General features: G+C 43.7%; 2 protein-coding genes across 2 annotated transcripts; both read right to left on the bottom strand.

The window, feature by feature from the left end:
• Positions 1 to 2457: 2457 nt before the first annotated feature.
• On the bottom strand, positions 2458 to 7021 carry rft1 (RFT1 homolog). The gene is made up of 10 exons (XM_076037373.1): positions 6568 to 7021; positions 6398 to 6483; positions 5951 to 6073; positions 5574 to 5865; positions 4819 to 4953; positions 4472 to 4732; positions 4246 to 4390; positions 4057 to 4162; positions 3722 to 3971; positions 2458 to 3196 (listed from the first exon to the last, which is right to left on the bottom strand). The coding sequence occupies exons 1-10, from the start codon at positions 6628 to 6630 to the stop codon at positions 3032 to 3034; spliced, it is 1626 nt and encodes a 541-aa protein (XP_075893488.1). The 5' UTR covers positions 6631 to 7021; the 3' UTR covers positions 2458 to 3031.
• Positions 7022 to 7145: 124 nt separating this feature from the next.
• Positions 7146 to 19055, bottom strand: prkcda (protein kinase C, delta a). Its single transcript, XM_076037372.1, has 18 exons — positions 18893 to 19055; positions 16428 to 16556; positions 15734 to 15933; positions 15588 to 15654; positions 15073 to 15229; positions 14004 to 14035; positions 13746 to 13831; positions 13078 to 13207; positions 12882 to 12982; positions 11931 to 12027; positions 11709 to 11839; positions 10966 to 11139; positions 10775 to 10866; positions 9038 to 9100; positions 8757 to 8895; positions 8478 to 8666; positions 8253 to 8381; positions 7146 to 8129 (listed from the first exon to the last, which is right to left on the bottom strand). The coding sequence occupies exons 2-18, from the start codon at positions 16534 to 16536 to the stop codon at positions 7971 to 7973; spliced, it is 2055 nt and encodes a 684-aa protein (XP_075893487.1). The 5' UTR covers positions 16537 to 16556; positions 18893 to 19055; the 3' UTR covers positions 7146 to 7970.
• Between the last annotated feature and the right edge of the window lie 3835 nt (positions 19056 to 22890).

Consider the following 22890-nt stretch of genomic DNA (forward strand, 5'->3'; position numbering starts at 1 on the left):
GTCATTGTTTTTTTTTTAGTATGTTTGGTTAGTGTGTCATTTTTTTACTGATATGTAGTGCATTACACAACTTAGCTGGCCAGAGAATGGATAAAACCATCAGCACGTTCCTCAAAGTTCAAAATATTTTAACTTCTAACAAGTGATTCAATCTGGGTGTAATTGAGCAAATTAGGACATTTGTATCGGTTAGACTTTAGGTAAATCAAATGTTACATTAAACAACACGAAAATGTAATAAGATGCCCTAAATGAAAACATCTTTTAAGGTTTTATCCCAATAAATGCAGTGACAGATCAGTGCTGAGAAAAAACTCCATCTGACTCATGGAAACAGGATCCTGAAGTTACGTGTGGGTTGCTGTCCGATCTTGGTCAGGACGTCGGGTGCTACTTCTTGATTGGTCCAGCTGAGCGCACATTCAAATCCGCTCCTGATTTGGCCGCACCAAACACTGAGGGTGCAGGTTTACCCCTTTTCTCTGAGAGGGAAAAGGACAACAGTCAATATTCAGACTCCCATTTGGAAGATGGAGATGTTACAATGTTCTATCATTAATGTAGCGTAATGCTGTAATGACGTTGTAATGAGTATTTCTTATTATTCTGAGATCATTCAAGTTATTTGTGTTACATTACATTATTTATTTTAGCTTGAATTTAATTTGCTGTTTGTTTTTTTTTTATGTTTATTTTTTACCTGACTTAAAATTGTCATTTTCCTCTACTGTGTTTAGTTTTTCTGTTTCGTGGGGGGGGGGGGGCACACCTTTCAATTTGGCCATTAATGGTTATAGTTGTATAGTTTTTGTAATGTAAAAATAAATCATTCAGAGTTCTTTATGTAATGAAGTTGTCGGTAAGACTCATCACATCATTATCTGTAAATACACGTAAACAGAGATGCAATACATCTGTCTTTATGCCAAAGGGGAGGAGAGGGGAGGGGAGGGGAGGCGGGTGCAGGAAACTGCATCATCAGTGCAGCCCTCTGTTCCTGCTGTATATGGAGTGGAAACTTGTGCATCAAGAGGGGGGGGGGGGCTTGCACAAACACACTGCTAAAATGTTAAAATCTGTATCTGAAACATGGTTTTTCTGACATAATCAGAGATATGATTGTCATCCTACTTAATAAATAGTTTAAAATCATCATCAAACACTGAAACATGAACATGGTGGTGTCCTCACCGCAATCCTCCATCACTTGAATTGTCTTGCTCTTGGCTGGCCCAGTCTTACCCAGTCTGTTATATGTTCCGGTGTCGTCTTCCTCACTCACCTCGGGTCTCTGCGTTTGTTCGTCTTCCTCCTGGGTTGACAGAAGAGCACAAAGTTTAACACTTGCCATCACACATCTGCATTATTATTGTCACTTGGTGTCTATACATAGTCCTTTAAGAAGCAGAACTCGCACTTGGGACATGTTGGTTGAGCAGTTGCACGAAGGCTGTGAGAATGCCTCTCTTCCAGCTGTCTCCCCTTATCTGCTGGAGCACAAACAATTTAGAAAAGCCAGCCACAGTTCCCTCGTCGCCAGCAAATCTGTTCTTAATAATAACAATAATGACGTAATGAGTGCGTTGGCTCCTCCTCTTGCCTCTTCTGCCCAGGAAACTCCAACTGTCACTGCTCCTCTGCTCCATTGCAAGAGATGAGATCACTGCCGAATCATAGAATGTTCATTTTCCCAAACACGACATTTGAACATGAAACTGCATCCTAAAGTCCAACCAACACAATTTCACGGCATTTGGAGTCAAGTTTAATATGTGTGTGTATGTTTGTGTAGGGTAGTTGGAGAAAGCACTGCCCTCACTTCAGGAATGCAGCCTCCACCTCCTCCTGCTGCATCATCAAACCCCAGGGGGAGGGAGGGGAGCGGAGGGGGTGTGGCACTCGGAAGGACACAATTAAGGGTAAAAAGAAAAATAAACCAAAAAGTGTTTTACAAAACCCTTGATCTACATCAACACAAATTATATTTGGGCAACCTATTTTTTAAGAAGATGCAGGCTTCTTAAAAATATGCAATACAAGTGCAGAGCTTAAACTTTCAGGATACAGCCAATAATCTGATGTGAACCTACAGGCATTTTTAGTTCCGTTTTTGCTGTATGCAGGAGAATTCCTCTCTGCTGCTTAAACGTTTTGTTCCAGAACCGAGGAAAGTTGCCTGTTTACTTTGACTGAACAGACAAACTAAAAGGTTTAGTGGGACAAGATTACAATACTGTTCAGAATTTGTATGAATACAAACACACACGAGCTGATACTTAGTGGAGTGTCGTCTGTTTTCTGCCCGCAGTTGACTCTGAGAGTTGTTAGTGTGGTCTTGTGTGGTCTCAGGTCTGTGGTTGGCACTCTGCTAGCTCTTCCTTGCAAAAGGTGCTTTGCATCATTCAGATTGCCTGAGTGACGGTGCAACACTGTCAAGTTTTCCACATAGCTCCACAGAACTCTCTCAAGTCAGCGCTTTAATCATCCTGTGGTGAAGATTCTTTCTTCTTCTAATGTGTTAAAAGATTAGATTAATAGATTAAAACGTGTTTTATATAATATAGAAAACGTGCTTTATTATATATTATATTCTATGTTGTTGAGGGTTTAAGCAAAATATAGTCAAACTTGTTTTTTGTTTCGTTGGAAGAAAGAAACTTGTGTACTTGTGTATGTTGTTCTTTGTGTTTTGGTGTGCAGTCACACTGAATATATTGTGCGATAAATATAAGCTGCCTTCATCAAATACAGCAACTACAATCCATTCCCATAACAAACACTTTTAAAAAAAATATATATTTTTTTTTATTTTGTCATTCCATGTAAAACAGTTAAGCCATGACCTTTCAGAAGGAACGGCTCAGTGATCACATACACAGGACACACAAATGTGTAGTGTAGTGGAAAAAAAAAAAAAGGTCGCACATTTTTTTCACACGGTCAAAAATCGTAAATAAAGAAAGCAAGAAAAAAAAGAACTGTTTGTGGTGAGGCTGACAAGCCACCTGTGTACAGTTACTTGCAACCAGAACTAAGTGCGTTTCTTGGTGTACTTCGGCAACAGCTGAGTCCTCACAAACTGAACAAGCCGAGTTTCTGTGAGAAGAACAGCAACAAACACTCCGAGGAGACACAGTGCCCCCCCGCTCACGTGGACCAGCCGCGGCAGCCAGCCTTTGTCACAGCAGAAGAGGCCCTGAAACCAGACGTTACGGAAAGTTAGAGCCAATTTAAATGAAAGACTTAAAGGTCCAGTGTGCAATAGTAAGCTTGATTCATAATTTTCATATTGGTAAAAGCTTAACATACTGCCCGTAAATACATTAATAAAAGTGTACACTCGCAGTACAATAAGAGTAATTTGGTTTTCTACCCTTAGAACAGTTCTCACATATATAAGAATATACATGAATCAAGGGTCTTGCTCCCAGTTAGCTGCCATGTTGCCTTATTTCTACGGAAGCCTGGTGTGGACAATTTTGTAATTCGGATGAACGCTCACGTCTTAAAATAAACCAACAAAGTAGTTTACTGCCAAGTTTAGGAGGGGTGCAGGGGAGTGAAAGACGCTGCAATCTGAAATGTAACCACTTGATGCCGCTGTTTCTTTTCAAAAATCTCAAAATATTACACACTTACACACTTACCCTTTAAGAAAGAAAAAAAACAAAACGGTTCAATATTTACATACTGGGAAAGTGCAAGACGTGTTTCTATGTACCTCAGACAGCACAGTGACAATAGCACTGATGCCAAGTGCTAGCATCAGGAGCGGGGAGGGCAACAGGCCTTGCAGTGGTTTCCACGGACTGGAGCGGAAGTAGTTGTGTATGTAGAGCAGGCTGTGCAGGATACGCAGGCCCATGTTCAGGCAGTTGGCCAGTATGAAGCCCACAGCACCGGCCCACCATGTCAGTGCGTAGGACAGGGACAGGAAAGACAATGACAGAGCCAGCATCACAAAGTTGTACCTGGTGGGGGAATACAAGTTCTGCATTAAATATCAGCACAGAACAGCACATGAACAACGCAACAGCACGTGTCCTCCGTTCTTACTTGTCAACCTCTTCTTGGCTCATGGCAGCAAACACGAAACACTCGGTGACACCGTTGACGGCGAGCAGGAGAACGTAGCAGCTGTAGCATCTGAGTAAAGAAGGTCCTGAAAAAGAGAGAAAAAACAGGAGCGAGCTTTACAAACAAATCCAGGCTCAACCACAAGGGGCAGCACTGCGACTGGCATACCTGCCCCGCTGCTCAACAGGGAACCGCCGTATATGTCCAGAGCCAGGTAAGAGTAGGCGTAGCCAAACACTGCAATAATCAGACCAATCACAAGCACCAGTTTCAAGAGGCACTCGAGGACCTCAGCTGCGATGGCAACGTCTTCCTGTGGATAAAAACAAAAACACAATGATTATTTTGCTGCTCTTTCAGAAGACCTGATTGTTCTAATCTCAGAGGTTTGCACCTGTTTCTGACTCCTGACGTCACGGCCACGTTGAAGGACTTTGGCAAAGAAGATGTAGAAGCTTTCTTCGATGGGCAAAAAGATGAAGCGGGCCACCATGGAGCCCAGGTTGTTGACGATGTCATAGACTCCCTGGTCGCCAAAGCTGAGAACGTTGAGGAACGTCATCACGTAGCGCTCGCCCTCTGTCAGGATTTGCTTCAAAAAAGACTGCTTGAAGAAGCTCCAGGTGAGCCGGGCCAGGCGCCAGTCGACTAGAGGCTGCGGACGGCAGATTGTCATTGTCAACTCGTGTCAACAGTTTTGTCAAAAGCGATCAGAAATAATGTGCATTTAGTCAACGTTACCTCTCTGTCAGCTCTGCAAGGAAGGAGCTCGCTGACGTGCTGCAGGGGGAAACTCTTCTTGGCTGCTTCTTTAGAGCTCAAGAGATGGATGAAGTAAACCACGTAGCAGAGCACCAAGGACCCTGTGTAAAACAACTGACGGACAAATGACATTCAAGTCATATAGAGTCAGCCAAAATGATGTATGCACACATCACTGAACCGAGTCACTTGAATGTTTCTTGTAATTATTGTATAGTTTATTTTCTTGTATTGTTTTTAGTGCTGCAACAATGCTGTAGTTACCCAAATTTGGGACCAATAATGTACATCTATTCTAGATTCTCATCAATCAGGAAGAGAAAAACTTGCATCAATATTTCACTTGTATAAGTGCTCCTTTACATTTAAATACTTGTAGAGACAAAATGCAGGGCTGTACAGTGCGACAGCTTTCGTCGCATTTGCGAATGAAAATCAACCTGTGCGAAGAGAGTCATCTTGCACACGTGCTGCCCACCTGGGTGTGCTCCTAATGTTTTCTTTGTGCTACTAAAATGTTTAACTTGCTAGCACTAGCAACTTAAAAAAAAGAAAAAGAAAGAAGCACTTAATAAAGTAAGCGTACATCCCTTAAAATGTAACTTGTATTAACCTTGTGATGTCAGAATAAATTTGGTATTGAAATATTCTGACGTGTGTACACATTTTGGTTGACTCTGTATATGTTGAGAGGCACTGCTTCAATAATGACGCACAAGCACTTAATTACTTACATGAGCAGCAGAAAAGATGTACAGGCCCCATTCACGAGCGAACACCACCAGCACCACAGTGATGCTGCACTTGGCGATCATGGCTAAGCTCTCAGCAACCACCTTCAATCGCACAAACATGTGAGCCTGAGCGAGGACCCAGAGGGGCTCGGCCAGGAGCTCCTGCACTCCAGACAGGGCGAACAGCACCACGGCGGGGCCATAGTAAGGAACAGCGTGAGGGTCCGGGACCTCCAGGAGCCACAGCCACACACAGGCCAGCAGGAGCGCCCACAGCACGCCCAGAGGCAACCTGACAGTGTAGGAAGTCAACAGAAGGAAACATCTATGCTAGGCTCGTGTGATGAGAATCACGGCAGAAAAACGAGGCTACTCACGTCAGCCAGAGCAGGTTGATAACTTGTCTCCAGCTGTGATTGGTCCCAGAGACGCCACTCAGACAGGCTCTCCTGAAGGCTTCCCTGGAGAGGAAAACTAACGTGGAGTACAGCAGAGTGAGTCTGTGGGATAAAGACAAGAGCCAGAAGGTTAAAGGCGGTAATGTCATCATAAATAAATAAATAAATAAATAAATACATACTAGTCACTGTCTCTGTAGCAATGTTTAGTTTGGTCGATTTTGTTCACTTTATTTTGAAAATTAAAATAAATATATATACATGATGTACATGATGGTGCATTCAAGAAACAAATCAAACAAAACCAGAAAAACCAAACAAATCTTTTAAACCTTTCAAGTACATAATACAAAAAAAGATTCCCATGTTCAAAAAAGAGCAGTAATTAATAAAATGGTATATCTTATATTATAGTGTCATCTTCACCTGACATTGACAACTCCGATCAACTCTTTGGACACGAAGCGCAGTGTGAACGCGTTCAGGAGAAAAGTGAGGACACGAAACATAACCTGAACAAATGAATCACATTTATTAAATAGACACAAACACTCCTCCTCTGTTACCCAGAACTATCAGATGTTGTGTCCACGTACCTGCAGTAACACATTGTACGAGGCGAGAGTGGACGCACTCTTCAGCACATCCTGAGAACTCATTTTGGACTTCCGGGGAAGCCCCCGGCAAGGAAATCGCTCTCAAAACTGAAAACAGCAACTTGTTATTTGCTCGACGTGGGGGGGAAACCATCGCTCAGTCATTGCATCGTATTAGTCAGCGTCCCGACATCATCACCGATAAAAGAGAGCTCTGATTTTTAGTGTAACCGTGTGTCGTAGACCGGTGCGACGACCAGCAATGCCATAGCTTTTCCGTACACAGAACATACGTAGACTTATTGCGTGCTGACGTCACAATAAAACGTCGTCGCCGCGCTGTTGTTCGAAGGCGGGACAAAGCCTGCGATTGGCTAGAAAGTGTTTGACTCGAGTGTGTTATTCCAGTCCTCAAAAACCCACACGTTCCCTTTATATCAATGGATGTCCTGTCTGTGGAGTTTTCTGAACATTGTTAACACTTACTCCCAGTTGAATTCTACTCTCTCTGTCGGCCGGCGAGCCGTGGGACACAACGGGCCAGCTGTTAATCAGCAGTTAACCTCCTATCACACCTAGAAGTTGAACGTTGTTTTGTTTTTTTTAATTAGATGTAAAAGATGGAGACAGTAAAAAGTACATCCTTAATGAACCAATATACATGTTACAACAATATACTTATACATTGTCTATATACAGCATAACTTTCCACTCCATGTTTACAGTCATGTACCTTCTATGTATTTTGCATTTCAGTGCATCCAATCAATCTACTGTGCCCACAACCCAGACAGAACATTGCACTAATGCTGCTAACAACTGCTTCGACAAAATTTGTTCTTGACATGGCACCTTGATGAATTTCCCCCACTAAGTTCTTTACAATCAGAAAGACAATTTTATCACTTGGAGGGTTTTCATAGTTTCAAATGGAGAGGGTTTTTTGTCGTTTTGCTTAATTTCTATACATGCAGCTATCTCATTTACCCCAAAATATACATCCTAATTTTTTTTTAACCTTACTAATTTTAGATTACCAATTAAATTGACTTAAAAAGGAAGATAAAATAGTTGTGAATGGTGGTGATGGCCAGTGGAACGTGAGAATGTTTGTAACTTCTGGCTCTTACACTTTTATTCACGAGGTCTTCACAGCCCAGTGACGCATGCATGCACATAAACACATCAACACTAATATATACAGTACAAGGACACGTCTCTATTCATTATTCTCAGCGTTCCCAAGAAGAAGACTTTGTGCTTACAACAGAGTTACAAAATACTGCTTGTGGAAGAGCTTTGCTTATCTGCAGGTCTAACAACATAGCAGACAAAGAGAGCTGTCTGACAACAGTAGGGATGTGGCACCCCCCCGCCCCCCTCCCCCTCCGTGATTGCAGTCATCACTTCTCTAAAAGGTGCTCCATCTTCGGGTTGATGAATGAGAAGCCCGAGAACGCACTTTGATCCATGGAATCGATGAAGTTCTTATCGCTGTGGGAGAGACGAGGCTTCTCGCTGAGGAACTCCCGGTCAAAATTGCTGCAGTCATTTGCGGCCTTCTGCAGTTGGAAATAAATAAATCAGAGAAATGATTAAATGCACGCAACGACCTTAGATTACACACAGATGTAAATGCAGAACACAATCCCCCCCCATTTCCTCAATATTGACTTGGCACGTACCACTTTGGGTTTGAAGGGCGGCTCAACTTCCCTCCTCTCCAAGGCCTGCCAGTTAATGGTCTTGAAGAAGGGATGCAAACGGATGTTACCCACAATTCCAAGTCTGCGTGTGGGGTCTCTCTCGAACAACTGCCGGCGGGACAGTAAATGAAAGTTGTACATTGAGGGGTTTTTTTGAGACAAAAAAAAAAAAAAGTATTTTGCATGAATGGTTGTGGTCCGGACCCGTTCCAGCAGGTCCTTGACCTCCTTGTTGATCCAGCGGGGATAATGGGGAGTGTCCATGCGGATAGACTCAAACAGCTCATCCTCGTCATCTCCATGGAACGGCGACTGCCCAATCAGCATCTCATACAGCAAGACTCCAAACGACCACCAGTCGACGGAGAAGGAATACTTCTGTCCTAGCAGGATCTGAGTTGAAAGATCATTTTGAGTGCAGAAAGACACAAACTCGTAATGCATTTTGAACAAACTCAGCGGTTCCACGACTGGATATTTTACCTCAGGAGCGATGTAGTCAGGAGTACCACAGAAAGTCGTCGCCCTATTCTCTCCGAACACGTTCTCTTTGCACATGCCAAAGTCAGCGATCTTTATATGTCCCTCATGATCCAACATCACGTTGTCTAACTTTAAATCTCTGTGAAGAGAACAATTGAGAAGAGGGTGCAATGTTTAAGCTTTAAATAGGCCAGAAGGTTCAGGTATTGTGAGACATATTAATATATTTATATTGAGAGGTAATTCTAAGGTCATAAAAATGCAGTGGTTTTTGTTCAGACCTGTAGATGATCCCTTTCAAGTGCAAGAACTGTAGACCACAAATGATCTCAGCAGAGTAGAACCTGTGCAGACACAAAGGCACACACAATCACACATCAAGTGCTCATTTCCACATGAAAAGGTCCAGCAAAACACAGCTACAGTGAGGCAATCCTACTACTCAGCTACTACTGAAGGCTGGTGTCACCGCTAGCTTACTCTGTTGTACGGCTAAATTATTGATGAGGACATTTGTATAGAGTAAAAAGACGGGTAAAGAACACCCTCGTAATGTGAAAGATGAGATACACTTTGAGCTGAAAGATTAGCCGATCTCTGACCCGCGCCAGTTGTCAGCTGTGCTGGGTGAAACAATTGAGTCCGAAGAGCAGGAAAAAAGTTGCCTCGGCTCTTACCCAACTACTAGTTGCTTATTGTGAATAATCAACCAAAGGACCACTAAAAATTCCGTCTCGTCTGACGTGAGATAGTTTGTCGTTTGCTCTCGCTGAACAAGTTAGAGGAATGGAGGTATGATTAAAAAATATTCTGAGGTCCAAATAAACTAGTTTGGAGAGCGGGTCAACAGGTTAGCAGTAGCCAGTGGGAGAACAGGGCCGTTTGTGCAGATAAAGAGGTCACTGGAAACTGTACAGTTCATTCGTCGCCCCAGGAAAAATATTGCATAATGAAAAGCAGCAGTTAGTTTCCATTCAGCTGTGGCAACTGTTGCAATAACAGACAAACCTGTGTATTAGAGGGATCTGTTGACAGTGATGCAAACATTAGTGTAATTGTTTTTGGAATAACCAAACGGCCCTCACATTTCAAATACAGTTTAAAGGATGTGAATGATTCCCAACAAGCTGAGCTGTTGTAGCTGCAAGATTCATGCTTAGATATTGTGAAGCACTGGGAAGACGGCATTTGAAGATTCATGTCAATCCTACAAAATAAGAGGCCTTATTTTGGTCGTCACTCATCTTCGTACTTCTCATATCATGAACATTTATACAATCCTAAAATCCAGTAAAATCATAAGCAGGGGAATGTCAAAGATAAAGCTTTTTTTTTCTTTTTCTTTTAAGTATTAAAGGTTTTAACAGTGAGAGTCTTGCAGTTTGCTGTTCTTGCACTGAACAGCAAACTGTCGGTGCAAGACTAATAAAAACATCTCAAAGAAGGAAGATTTTACAAGATTTATGGCACAGATGTTTGCGTTTCAAAACAAATGCAAACGCGAGACTTGAGTGGGAGGCGGTAGAGGCGTTGCCGACATTCGCTTTTGTAACCATCGCATTGTGCGCTTTCTGGAAGTGTTTCCACAAAGTCACGAGCAAAAGTGGGCGGCAGAAAGTGATACTTCTCCGCACAAACACCGCCGCGGCTCGAGGAGCGGCTTGCTCCTTACAAGGTCCGTTTACCAGTGAGTGACGGCTAATGGACTCCTCTGTGTATAAGAGTTCAGTATATTATGCAAAAGCAGAAAAAAAACATAATGGGAGGGAGACGGCAGGAGTGACGGTGAAAATGTAAACAGAGAATTTGCTTTATGAGGGTCTGCTTTGCATCAGCTCATTGAATCTGGATGTGTGTCTCCCGTCGCGACCACAGAAATACAGGGGGCAGCAGTGATGAATGCAAGGTGGTGAGTGTGTGTGTGTGTGTGTGTGTGTGTGTGTGTGTGTGTGTGTGTGTGTGTGTGTGAGTGAGTGTCTGATTAAATCATGCAGTATTACATCAGTGCTCTCACTCACATGGCTCTGTAGAGTTCAAATCGCCCCTTTTCCTGAATATGAAACATCAAGTCTCCTCCGTTCAGATACTCCATCACGAAGAAGAGATGCTCCTGCGGAAGGTTTCACACACACAGCACTGAGGATTCACGTCCAAACGACGCGCCGGAGCGAACAGAGCGGTGGCTGGTGGTGGTGGATGTTGGCCATACCTTGGTCTGGAAGGTGGAGTAAAGGTGTGTGAGAAAGGGGTTGTCCCAAGCCAGAGCCAGGACTCTCTTCTCCACCATTGTGCACTCCACGTCGTCGTCCATCAGCACCACGTCCTTCTTCAGGGCCTTCACGGCAAAGTACTCGCCACGACCCTTCAGTTCAGCCAGGAGAACCTGCGGAGGGGACACAAGAAGAGAAATGTTGTTAGTTTAAAGGTCCGGTATGCAAAGTGTAGGTCTTTCTGTATTGGTAAAAACTAAAAATACTGCCCATAAATAAATGAATAAAAATGGTCCATATATATACATAGGGAATATACATAGATCATGTGTGTTGCTCCTAGTTAGCTTCCATTGTGCACCACCATATTTCTAAGGAAGCCTGATGCGGACAATCCAGATCACCTGACAGCGCGTTTTGTATTTAGGGGGAACGCTGGCGTCTTCCAAAAAAATAACAAAGAAGAAGGTGAATGAGATACCCAGGTGTGTGTGTGCAGGCCACCGTAGTTCACTGGCAAGCTTGGCAGGGGAAGGGTGAGTGCAATCTAAAATGTAACCGCTTAATGTGGCTTTTTCTTTTCCAAAATCTCAAAATATTACACACTTAACCTTTGGTGAGGCCCGAAGTAGCTTTTGTGTTTATGGCAGCTGACAAGTATTGATTCAGGTTACTGGGCAACACTGCTGAATCACACACAGCTGCCCTCTTTTCTATCAGAGTAACACTGACAACTCCATACCTTGCCAAAACTGCCTTTTCCCAAGACCTTGTGGAAGATAAAGTTGTCCACATTGATGCGAGTCAAATGGGAAATCCGAGACTGAGGTGGTGGGCCGCTCCCCTCCCAGAGTCTGTCATAAGGAGATCCATCTACGGGCAAAGTACCACATGGAAACAATTTGTCGCATTATTCTTCTAAAACGTCTGCAAATTAGTTTCTCAAGACGTCTCTTTCACCAACCATTAATATCCAGCCCAGAGAGCTTGTTCACTTCATCGTAAACTCCGATGTCAGGCATATTTGGCAGGTTCGGGTCGGAGTGGCGGGTGGATGATTTCTGGTAAGACAGACAATGCAAAAATATCATCAGAACTCATAACATCTACATATGTGTTATACACATGCACGCACTCTTTATGTCTGTCAGTGTTTTGTTTTTCCCCTTTTTGGAATTGACTGGATGATATTTCCTTGACTTTCTTTGAAGTGATCTGTACATTATGCCTTTGAAACCTGGAGGAACTTACTGAGCTCATCATGCAATATAACTGAACCACTGAGTGGGCACTGTAGACTTTTAGGCTGGGTGTGCATCATTACAGCAGTACCAACATGATCTCTACTGGTAGACATATTGCTAGACTACTGTGTACTATGACATGATCATATGAAACAGCACTAACAACAAGATTGACTGAAAAGGAAACAGCTGTGGCCTTTCATTAGCTCCCTGCCTGTGAACAGCACTGACAAGGGTGACCCATGCAAAGGTCAAATATTTTTTTAAGCACCCAGGGCAGCCAGATAATAAGTTTAAACAATAATGATAATGAAAATCATTTGTGTTTTATAACTGATTCAAAATTGTCTAACTTTTTTTTTTTTTTTTTTTTTTTAACTTTTCAGGGATTCGGACCTGATCTTCAGAAGTCAGTTTTTCTTTGGCTTGTAATCTCAGTAATAGGAAAGTGAAGATCATTAAAAAAGTAATGATGGAAGTAATAAAAGTAAGATATCATGAGATTGGAAACGTGTATTGCTAAAAACCACTGTGCTGGATTTAACTAGACTGAGCCATGAAAGTTGCGTGTCAGGCCCCCTTATTCTTAATTTGGCTTCTGACTTCAAACACACAGGGACGACTCCGCATTTCAACCATGAGCTAGAAACTTGCGATCTTCTTGGGCTCACCTGGCTGACTTGTGTCAGGGCTTCAGCGAGGAGCTTTTGGTTGATACCACAAAGATTGGCTACTTTATCTTGACACTTGTGATGGACGTTCATTGCACAATCTGAGCAAAAAACAAAAATAGGAAGAAAAAAAAATGGAAAAACATAAGAACCTTTTTTCGTTTTCGACCATCTGTCAATCATACGGCCGCCTTACCTTCACACTTGAGGCCTTGCTTGACTATTCCCCACAAGAGGCTTCCGCAGTGGTCGCAGAAGGTGGGGCTCATGTAGTTGTTGGTCTTGAAGCGGTGTGGCATGTCGATTTTAAAACGCTCCTTCTGGAACTGCGTGGACAAACATGGCTCATCGTCTCCGTGGGTCTCCCGGCGGCGGGAGACCCGGAACGCCGGCCGGAGACGCTGAGCAGGCCTGCGCACTTGCCTCATCTCCTTTCCTGTCCTGCTTTCTGTCTCTTGCCTGTTCTTTCCGACCGCAGCTCACACTGATGGTTTCTTCTCCTGGCTGACTTTGCTGCTATTTGAAACCCTTTCTTTGCTATCACGGTCCAGTTATTTACCTCATGGGGGAGGGGGATGGTGAGGTGTGAATCCTTGATCATTTACCTAAAGCCATTATCTCGCTCACTTGGTCTTTGATCATCTTTGCCCACCTATAGGCTAATATTGATCAGTTAAACACATCATTTAAAGTGACAAGCTACTTTCTCTATAACCTCTCCACTTCCTAATATTACTAATAATACGACTAGTAGGCACCTTACTGATGCTGTAACAGCTACGCAAGCTAAAATATTTAAGTATTCGAGGCACACAAAGGAAGCTCACACGTAGCAGTACAACAGCACAGAAATGTAATACGTACCACTGTGTCCCGACTGTTGGCAGCAGTACCAGTACATCTGCCAATGATTTTTTCTATGCATTTCTTGTGGATGGCTGCATTGCATTCTGATGGGAAAAAAAGGAAAGATAAAGGAGATTTCTTTACATTGAGTCAATTTATATCAACGTCCTGACTAATGACCATGGAAAGAGGTAATGATTCTATAGCAAAATGTATACTTCAAAATTTTAAATGACTACACAAGGCAAACAAATAAAGTGAAATGGAAAAACTTACGTCTGCATTTGTAGCCTTGCTTATTGAGGCCCCTACATGTGAAAACGGGACAACAAATGAGTCAGTGGGCATCAGAATATAAACATATATTTTTACAGGTTTCCTTTTCAATGTAGACAAGAGCCAGAATCAAAGTGTCATTTTACACACTTTACACATAAAGGTAATTTTAAACAATAATGTTACGTATCAGAACCATGTTTCATTATAATTAGCCACTTATGAAAGTGGTCTGTCAACACAAGGTGTAATATCATTGAAATGTGTCTTCAGTCTAAATTGATGCTGAATGGAAGAAGTGCATTGCTACTTTCAAGCCCCTCTGTCAGGATGACAAGAACATGCTGGTGGGACAGAAGTGGCCTGCAAAATGAACCTGGATTTGCCTAAATTGTCTTTTTACCGACAATTTCCTTGCAAACATTAAAAAAAAATAAAAAGTTGCTTCATATGTGTGAAAAGTATTAAAAACATATGCACTTCAATTGTTCTCTTATGTATCAGTCAACGGTGACCTTCTTTTGAAAAAGCACAAGTTGTGACAGATCCAAACGGCTCTGCCCTCAGTGTCGCTTTTGTAACGCAACAAAAGAAGCTCCAACTCTTCTCTGGCCAAGGAGTTCAATGTCACAACTCAGACACATCTGTTAGTCAACCAGACACCTCTGAGTAGTTCTCACCCTGACTCTTGACATGTTCTCTGGGTAAAATATAACATAGGTAACATTTTAAAGAAGAAGTAAGACAGACAGTGCGAGTCCTGGTCGGGGCCGAAGCAGAGAGTCGTTCAGAGACCCAGGAAACTTTGCAGGAGGTGCAACTTCACACAAGACTTCTTGTGGTTCCCCAGAGGGTTGTGCGTCGCACGCATTCATGTAATGTCACATGCAAACATTCAGGGGGCTCTGAGTGATCTGCAGTGTTACTCATGCACCACGTTACTTTCATACTGGCGTTTCCCCAAACCGATGTCAGGGGAAAACAGTCATGGACTTTGGAGGAAACGCACACAATCTAAAAATCTAAGACATCACAGACATTAAAGATCCCGAGCAGAAGTTGGGCTCACCAGACAAAGTCTCTGCACACGGAGCAGAAGGTGGGCTGTCTGAAGAAGGTGGCGATGAACTCGTGGTTCTTGATGAAATGGATCTTGGCCTGCTTGATGGCTCCTCGCCGACGGTTGATTGTGGGAGCCTCTTCCTCCTTCGCAGTCTGCTTACTCTCTTGCAGGTGGAAGAGGAGACAAACACAATGCTTTTCATCAACTACACAAAGATATTTCATACCAACAACCAACACTTATTTACCCGATCACTGACTGTTCACCAGCAATGTTAAATGTTAAATTTAAACACATGGGATGCTCTTGTGTTGGGACCCCTTGCTTGCTTTTGAAAGAGGTGGTCAGTGCAAAGAGGTGGAATTGTAAACTTTTGGCAACTGAAATAGAATACAGAACAGTTTTTGTGGGTTTGGCCAGAACAGGAGGGTCACAAATAGAAGGTTGCATATTTAAAAAAAAAAAGAAATCTAAAGGAAGAGAAGAAAAGAGCAAAGTACTGCAATCTATTTCCACTTTACCTGCATCAGCTCCCTCCAGGAAATACTGCACTACCATCATCACTTTCCCAGAGGGATGGAGGTCCACCTTAGAACACAGTTGGACAAGAGAGTCAAAGAGATGCACATGGCTCTGCGGGGGCAGAGGACCGTGTGTGACGTCCTACCCAGAACTCCGCTCGCCCATTGGCTTTCTTGCAGCGCTCGGCCAAGACGGACACTCCAATCGTGGCTTCCGCCAGCGACTCCTCTGCGGTTTTCATCAGCAGCACCTCCAGCACGCGGCCTTCGTAGATGTGTGCGTCGAAACTGGCGTTCCACGCAGGGTACATGGTGGGTTTCCTCTGAACCAGGGTCTTACCTCGCTCTAGGGGAGAAGAAGGGGGGACAAAATGTTCACTTGCATCTGGTGTGAAGGGAACCATAAGAGGATGTAAGCTGCCCTTGTGTGTGAAAACTCATTTTAAAAATAGGGAAGTGATTGCTGTCGCTCTGCAACACCGCGTCGATCTTGAATCAAACAGTGTGGTTACCGAGCAGTTAGAACAGTGTCAAATATAAAGTGTGATCACCAGCAAGAATGGAAGAAAATACCACGGTGTTGGGAGGGAGGGACGCTTAAGAGACAGCAGCATGGAGGCAAAGACAAGATTAAAATGTTGAGCTTCAGTTTGGAGGCTGGAGAGGATCAGGCATGAGAACATCAGCGGTTCTGTACATCAGATGTGTTGGAGCTAAAGCCAGGCAGGCCAGACTGAGATGGTTTGGACATGAGCAGAGAAGAGACAGTGAGTATATGGGCGGTAGGATGCTGAGATGGAGGCAGGTGATTGGCTGCTGCCCAAAGGAGAAGTTGCTCACCAGTTACTAAGGCTTCTTTTAGCTTGATTGCACAAAAAGGTGGGTCAGGCAGAGGAGGCAGGACCCCCAACTCATAGGAGCTGAAGGCGATCCGTAAGAAAGGAGCCATGGTGCAACACCCAGGGTCACCTGAGGATAGAAAATATCATCAGAATAAAATCAGAAAATCCACATCACACACACACACACACACACACACACACACACACACACACACACACACACACACACACACACACACACACACACACACACACACACATTGTTCATCTAACTTTGGCTTTTACTCCTTGGAGGCAAAATAATAAGAACAACAATATCCATGTATTGTGTACTTTACCTTGTTTATCGTTTCAGCCTAGTTATGTCATTTTAGCACAACTTTGATTTATTATCAATTGGATTTTTTTGCACCGGTAAATGACTCTCATCAGTCAGTACAGTCACAGTATACACAGCCAACACGACCTGTGGTGAAACAAATAAAGACTCACATTTCTATGACCTAGTGCCTCGGTATCTTCTAAGCCACGTACCTCAGCCACACCTTTGCTATTTCATGAGTTTACTTTTGCGTTCTTTAATCCCAAACCACTCGGTGTTATTGCTATGTCAGCCATGACACACAATGCATTTATAACTTGAACTGGTCTTTTGCTATTCCTCCTCAGTTTCGCTGTGTTTCTTGCCTCCGGTAGGTCACAGTGGAAAACAAAATGCAGTGGGTTCTCTCCTGTTCCATAAAGGCAGAACGAGCCTCGACATGTCACTAATCCAAATATGAGCATGCTGTGTGCACTACGGTGGGTCTGGCTGGTATTTCAAATTTTCTAACCTCAAAACGGTCCACGCAAAGAGCTGCAAACGCAGCCAGTTAGTCTGGATGAAATCCCAAATCCCAAGTCAAGAAGGAAAACACGGGAAGAGAGAGAGACAGCGTGTGAACTTGATGCAACGCCGCCGCGGCCTCTGACGTGAGAGGTCGAGAAGCTGATCAATACCAAGCTCACGCCGCGATTGAGGCCAGTCGTGATTGATTATCCAGCAAACCGTTCATGTCCAGCTTCGATTTGTCAAATCCATCTTTAAAAATGCAGCTGCCACGTGCAGCTCACCGCTCGCGCAGACATGCAGAACTTCTACATAACTTCCTATTGCTTATCATATAACCTACTTCCTGACACCTCCCAAGAGACCAGAGAGAAAAATGTGTTTCTAAGCCATGGCAGCGCCACAGCACCGGAGATTTAAATGTGTTCTTTGCAGGAAGCATCTGTATACATAAACGATCACTTTAGTGCAGAAATAGTAGCACATCCACGACACAAAGAAGTGAAATATCAACTCGACGCTGACTAAGTATGAGTTACGTCGATATGTTTTCCACTAAAACACACCAGCTAGGGGAGGAAGAGAGAGTGGGGTGGAAAATGAAGAGGAGGGCAGGCGTCCACAGTGGCCCTCTGAGATTGACACATCATCTAAAGTGCAATGGTGTTTCCTCACCTAAAAAAAAATAGTGTGGCCATCATCACAACACACCGCCTTCCCCACTAGGAACCCTTGAAGGAGGGTGAACAACACACACGATCACACTGTGCATATGGGCCCGCAGCAGTAGAGCATTGAGCGGGGTGAAAAAGCAGTCACGGTGTTTGATTTTCGTCTTTCTCTTGAGGATGTGGTCGATGTTTGCAAGTTGGTTTTAACGAAAGAAGAAAAGAAAGAAGAAGAAAAAAAGACTCTCGACGCCTGCCCGCGTTTTGTAATGCAGCGATCAAACAGGCTGACTGGCGCGGCTTCCCTTCTGCTGCCCGGACCTGCCTGCGATTGCGATCCTCCCCGGTGCTTGGAATTCCAAGGCAAACCGCGCGCGCGCGCGCGCGCGCACGCACACACACACACACACACACACACACACACCGATGCAACCGCACTGGTTGACGTTTGTCACACGGCTCCTGATGTCGATGTTTAGATCAACCATCGATTACTCGCAGCGTCTCTATGGTCTCACCTGGATGTGAATAGTTCAGTGACGGGGTTTCCGTATCACTCTCACACACACACACACACACACACACACACACACACACACACACACACGCGAAACGAGAGGCAGAACTCGTTGGGAAAAAGTTGACGGCGGACACGTTCCCACTGTCACGACCAGCTAAGAAAAGTTGAGCTGTAATTCAAACTTTTACCGAAGTAGGCACTTTGTTTAATTCAAAGTGGGTTTTTTGGGGGGTGGGGGGACTAGCTAACGTTAGCGTCAACGACTGAACGAGGTTTGTTTTCGGTCCACCCCGTGGATGGAGACGGAAAAAAAGAGGAGGGGAGGTTACGGTTTGTCGCTTTCTCCCGCACAACTTTCAGCTAACATCCTCCCTTACAAACTTAGCGCAGCGACTCTTTCTCTCTCTCTCTCTCTCTCTCTCTCTCTCTCGCCAAAACAGTCTCACCTCGTCCAGCGAGCTGGCTGGCTGGGTGCTCGTTCCGTCCACCGCAGGACGATGAAGGCTGTCCGTGGTCTCCCTCCGCCCGCTGCCCGTGTTTCGCTCCTGTGATTCTGTCGATGTAGGAAGTGCGTGAAGTGGCGGCGGCGGTGTCGCGCGCGCTCGCCTCGCGTGCGCTCACAAAACTGTGACGTTTATCTGACACATACACGACACGACACCACAGACAGCACTGCACGGGCACGCGCAGCGCAAGTGAGTGAGCGAGTGTCCCCCTTTATTCGCTACCGAAGCAACCGGTTGTCCTATTTTGGTCGACGCGTCTGTTTTCTCCATTCATTGTACACATACAGTAGGAGCTGGACCATTTAGCAGCTCATTTTACACCCACAACTCGTATTGTATGTATGTATGTATGTATGTATGTATGTATGTATGTATGTGTGTGTATGTACAGTATGTATGTATATGTGTATATATGTATGTATATACGTGTGTATGTATGTGTGTGTATGTATGTATGTATGTATGTGTGTGTTTTGTTTTTTTTTTATTAAGAAAAAAAAAAAAAAACTACCGTAAAGTACAAATCTGCATTTCCGATGAACCCTGAACGTGGAGGCATACTTTTTTGTTTCCCTTCCTCCTCCCCACCAACGTGCGTGGCAGAGTGTTTGGGTCACGTGGCAAAGCAGGCTGTGGCGCGGGGGCAGGTTGGAGATTTGGCTATAAGGTTTTGCCGGTGAGGAGGTGGAAGAATTGGCGCATGCGGCCCGTAACAGCATTTTCTTATCCCGACCTGACACATGCATTGAAATCATTGGTATCTAGAATGTATTCGTTTCATGCCAGCATCACCCCCTCACGCGCTGATCTGCATGCGCACATGGGAAGAAGAAGAAGAAGAAAAAAAAAAAATACAGCTAATTTCAACTGGTGGCACTAATGAAGTGTTGGCAGGGTTGCGTCTGTGGGAACATACGGATGAATGTTTGCAGGGTGAGTCACTGCTCAGATGCTTGGTTGTACCTTTCATGTCTACGAGATTGCATTTGGGCTCAATGCAGGACATGCCATGAGGCAAAGTAGGGCACAGGAGTGTCAGTGTCTAGCTTTTTTTTTTTTTGACAACTTGCAGAATGCACATGTGTTGAGTCATGGTTTACACAGGAAATATATGGTGGAAACTGGGTGTGCGCACCTGTGACCGTGTTACTCGGCTGCTCTTCGTTAACCCAGCAGACTGCCATGATTCACCCATGGAACGCATTAGGCAGTGGTTCAAAATATTCTAACATCCGTATGCACAGCTGAGATTTTCTTGTGTACTATATGGTTTAAAGGTGTAGTATGTATTTTTTTTAATAAGTGTATTTCATCATTATAGCTACATTTTTTTTATTGTAATGCTCCATTATACATGTATCAATATGACAACACGCTGCACATGCTGCTGGAAATGTGAAAATATCCATCCCGCAGAAAGACTTCCGTCATCTTTTAAAACTTGAAAGCTTTATGGAATTATGGATTAAACAATTGAAACAAATAAATAGGCACATTTGTCAACAGTGACCTTTCATTTATTTCACTTCATTGGGTTGTTGCATTCTTCCTGAGGCTTTACCCCACCAGTGATCTTACACCTTTCTCATACAGGCCGTGGCATCAGAAAAACCTAAAAGTTCTAGCCTGATACATTTATATTACATTTTTAGTACAAGTGGCTATTATTGAGATATGATAATATGATTTGCAGACACCATTTAATTGTAATGTTGTTTTTTTTTGTGTAGATGACTGACGAAATAGGTACATTTTTTATTTCATTTGACGTCATCAGAAATCTGTGACTTGTGTCCCAGCACTAGTGTGCATCACATATTGTTGGGCATTTAAGGTTTTGTTCCACTTTATGGGAGAAATAAAAGAACGTTGACTAATTACTGATGCAGCTCTTAATTTACATCAAATACATTTATCCACGCCAGTTCTGTTTCTCTGACAAAAATTAGCTTGAAAGTTTCAGCTGTTAGCTGATGAACATGATGAACCCCTGTCTAGAAACGGGGGGGGGGAAAGGGCATTGACGAACTGGTTGTCCATAGTCTGGACTTCATATTCATGTAACAAGGATGATCAATGTTTAGTCAAAGGCGCACGACGTTCTGAAGGATGTTTGTTTTTTCTGTGCTTGTACTGTTAAGGGAGAGGAGGCTATTTAAAGCTGGAGGGGAGGTGGAATACGTGTATCATTGGCTTGGCAGTGTAGGCTGCAAAGAGTTTGCAAAGTGGGCCGTCGCAGTGACTCCCTCTTCCAGTCTCTTTCTTCTGCGAAATCACCCCTTTCTTTTCCTCCCTCTCCCCATTACTGAATGGAGGACAAGGTGGTAACCAGTGTCAAGAAGACACTGCTCCATTTCTTCTTATAGTCACTTATTTAAAATGCCTGGCTGTTATGTAACAGAGCCAACTCCCCCCCGGCCCCCCCTGACCCCACCCTTGGGGGCTCCAAGGATGTGCCGCCCACACAATGGCCATTAAACATAAGACGTGTGCTGATTTAACTCCCAACATAACCATAAAAACGTCTCTGCCTCCTCAGACGAGAGCTAAAGGGGTCAGATATGCCGTCAGCGTGGATCTGTGATACAACTCTGATGTAAGAGACCCGAGTAAATGTCATGGATTGGCTTGGGGGGATTTTTTTTTTTTTTTTTTTTTAGCTCGTTCAAAAACCATTGTTAACGATTCTGGAGGCTGAGCACATAAGAGCGCAGAACCGAACGTATCCGACCACATTGAGTAGGCTGTGTGTGTATGATTGATTATTTGCCTCTCTCTGCATTGCTCCCGCCTGCAGTGACACACAAGTGAGCTTAGATTATGACACTGTGGCTGCTTTGCAGTCAAGACAAGGTCAGTAGTTTTCACTGTTACCTCTGAAGTGAGGTTTGATTACAATTTGTTGAAATATTCAGTGACCAGTCATTGTGCGTAACCCCCTGCGTATTTTCACAGCATTTCAAGAGTGTCCATCCCAGCTCGAATCAATTCCTGACAAGTGGTGGCAAAACATTCTTGCATGATAAGTAATTGTTTGAAACTAATTTGTCAGAAGTTTTTTTTCCGTCTTGCCCAACAACAAGCAATAAGAAAACTCTACAAGGGCAGAGCCGGGAGTGTGACACTGTCGCAGCAGTGGTGGGGAAAATATGAGGGAGAGAGCAGAGTGATTAATGTTCTGTTCTCTATGTAGGACGAGGTGTCTGCTGCTGTCCCGCAGTACCAGAAAGCAAACTTTCTGCTTATTCTGGGTCAGGAAGCCTCACGGGGGGAAAGAAGCAGAGCAGGCCTGGCCTTTCTCTGGCCCTGGTCTCATCACAAATCAAAGTGATCTAGGCCTATCACCAGCTTCATTGGAACAGGGAACATATAGGCTTCAGACCAGGGCACATGAGGGTAATATAGTAGGTGGGAGGTGCCACAAGTGAAATGTTTCCATTTTTTGATGCATTTACTTTCGACGCACTCACTTGTACAGCAAGGACACAATGACAGAAAGTCAATGACAGCTTGCAGTGATGAAATGTTTGGCCCTTTTACCACACAGAGGATGTGAATACTGAGAAGATAAAAGTACTTTTTTTTATCATAAATCTGTAAGCTTTTTTATTTTTATTTTTTTTTAATTAATTCTCAATTTAAGATGGCACAGTGTAAATGTTGAACGTCATTACACCATCAGGGACAGGGACAACGTCCATGATGCTAATTCTGAATATCAGCGGTTCAGTCCAAGGATGCAACAACATAAAAAAAAAATCCCACTCATGTTTTTTTTTCACTGTGATTATATGCTATCACCATAGCTGAAACTTTAAGCTCTGCTGGATCCTGTCCCAGCTGTCATGGGGCGAAGGGCAGGGTGACAGTGAAAGACAAACTAACATAAACCCATTCACACTCACACACAGGCAATTTAGAGTTCCAAATTCACCTCA

The sequence above is a fragment of the Nelusetta ayraudi genome, unplaced genomic scaffold, assembly GCF_046127955.1.
Source record: "Nelusetta ayraudi isolate G7.1 ecotype Tasmania unplaced genomic scaffold, CSIRO-AGI_Nayr_v1 ptg000050l, whole genome shotgun sequence".
Classification (NCBI taxonomy): domain Eukaryota; kingdom Metazoa; phylum Chordata; class Actinopteri; order Tetraodontiformes; family Monacanthidae; genus Nelusetta; species Nelusetta ayraudi.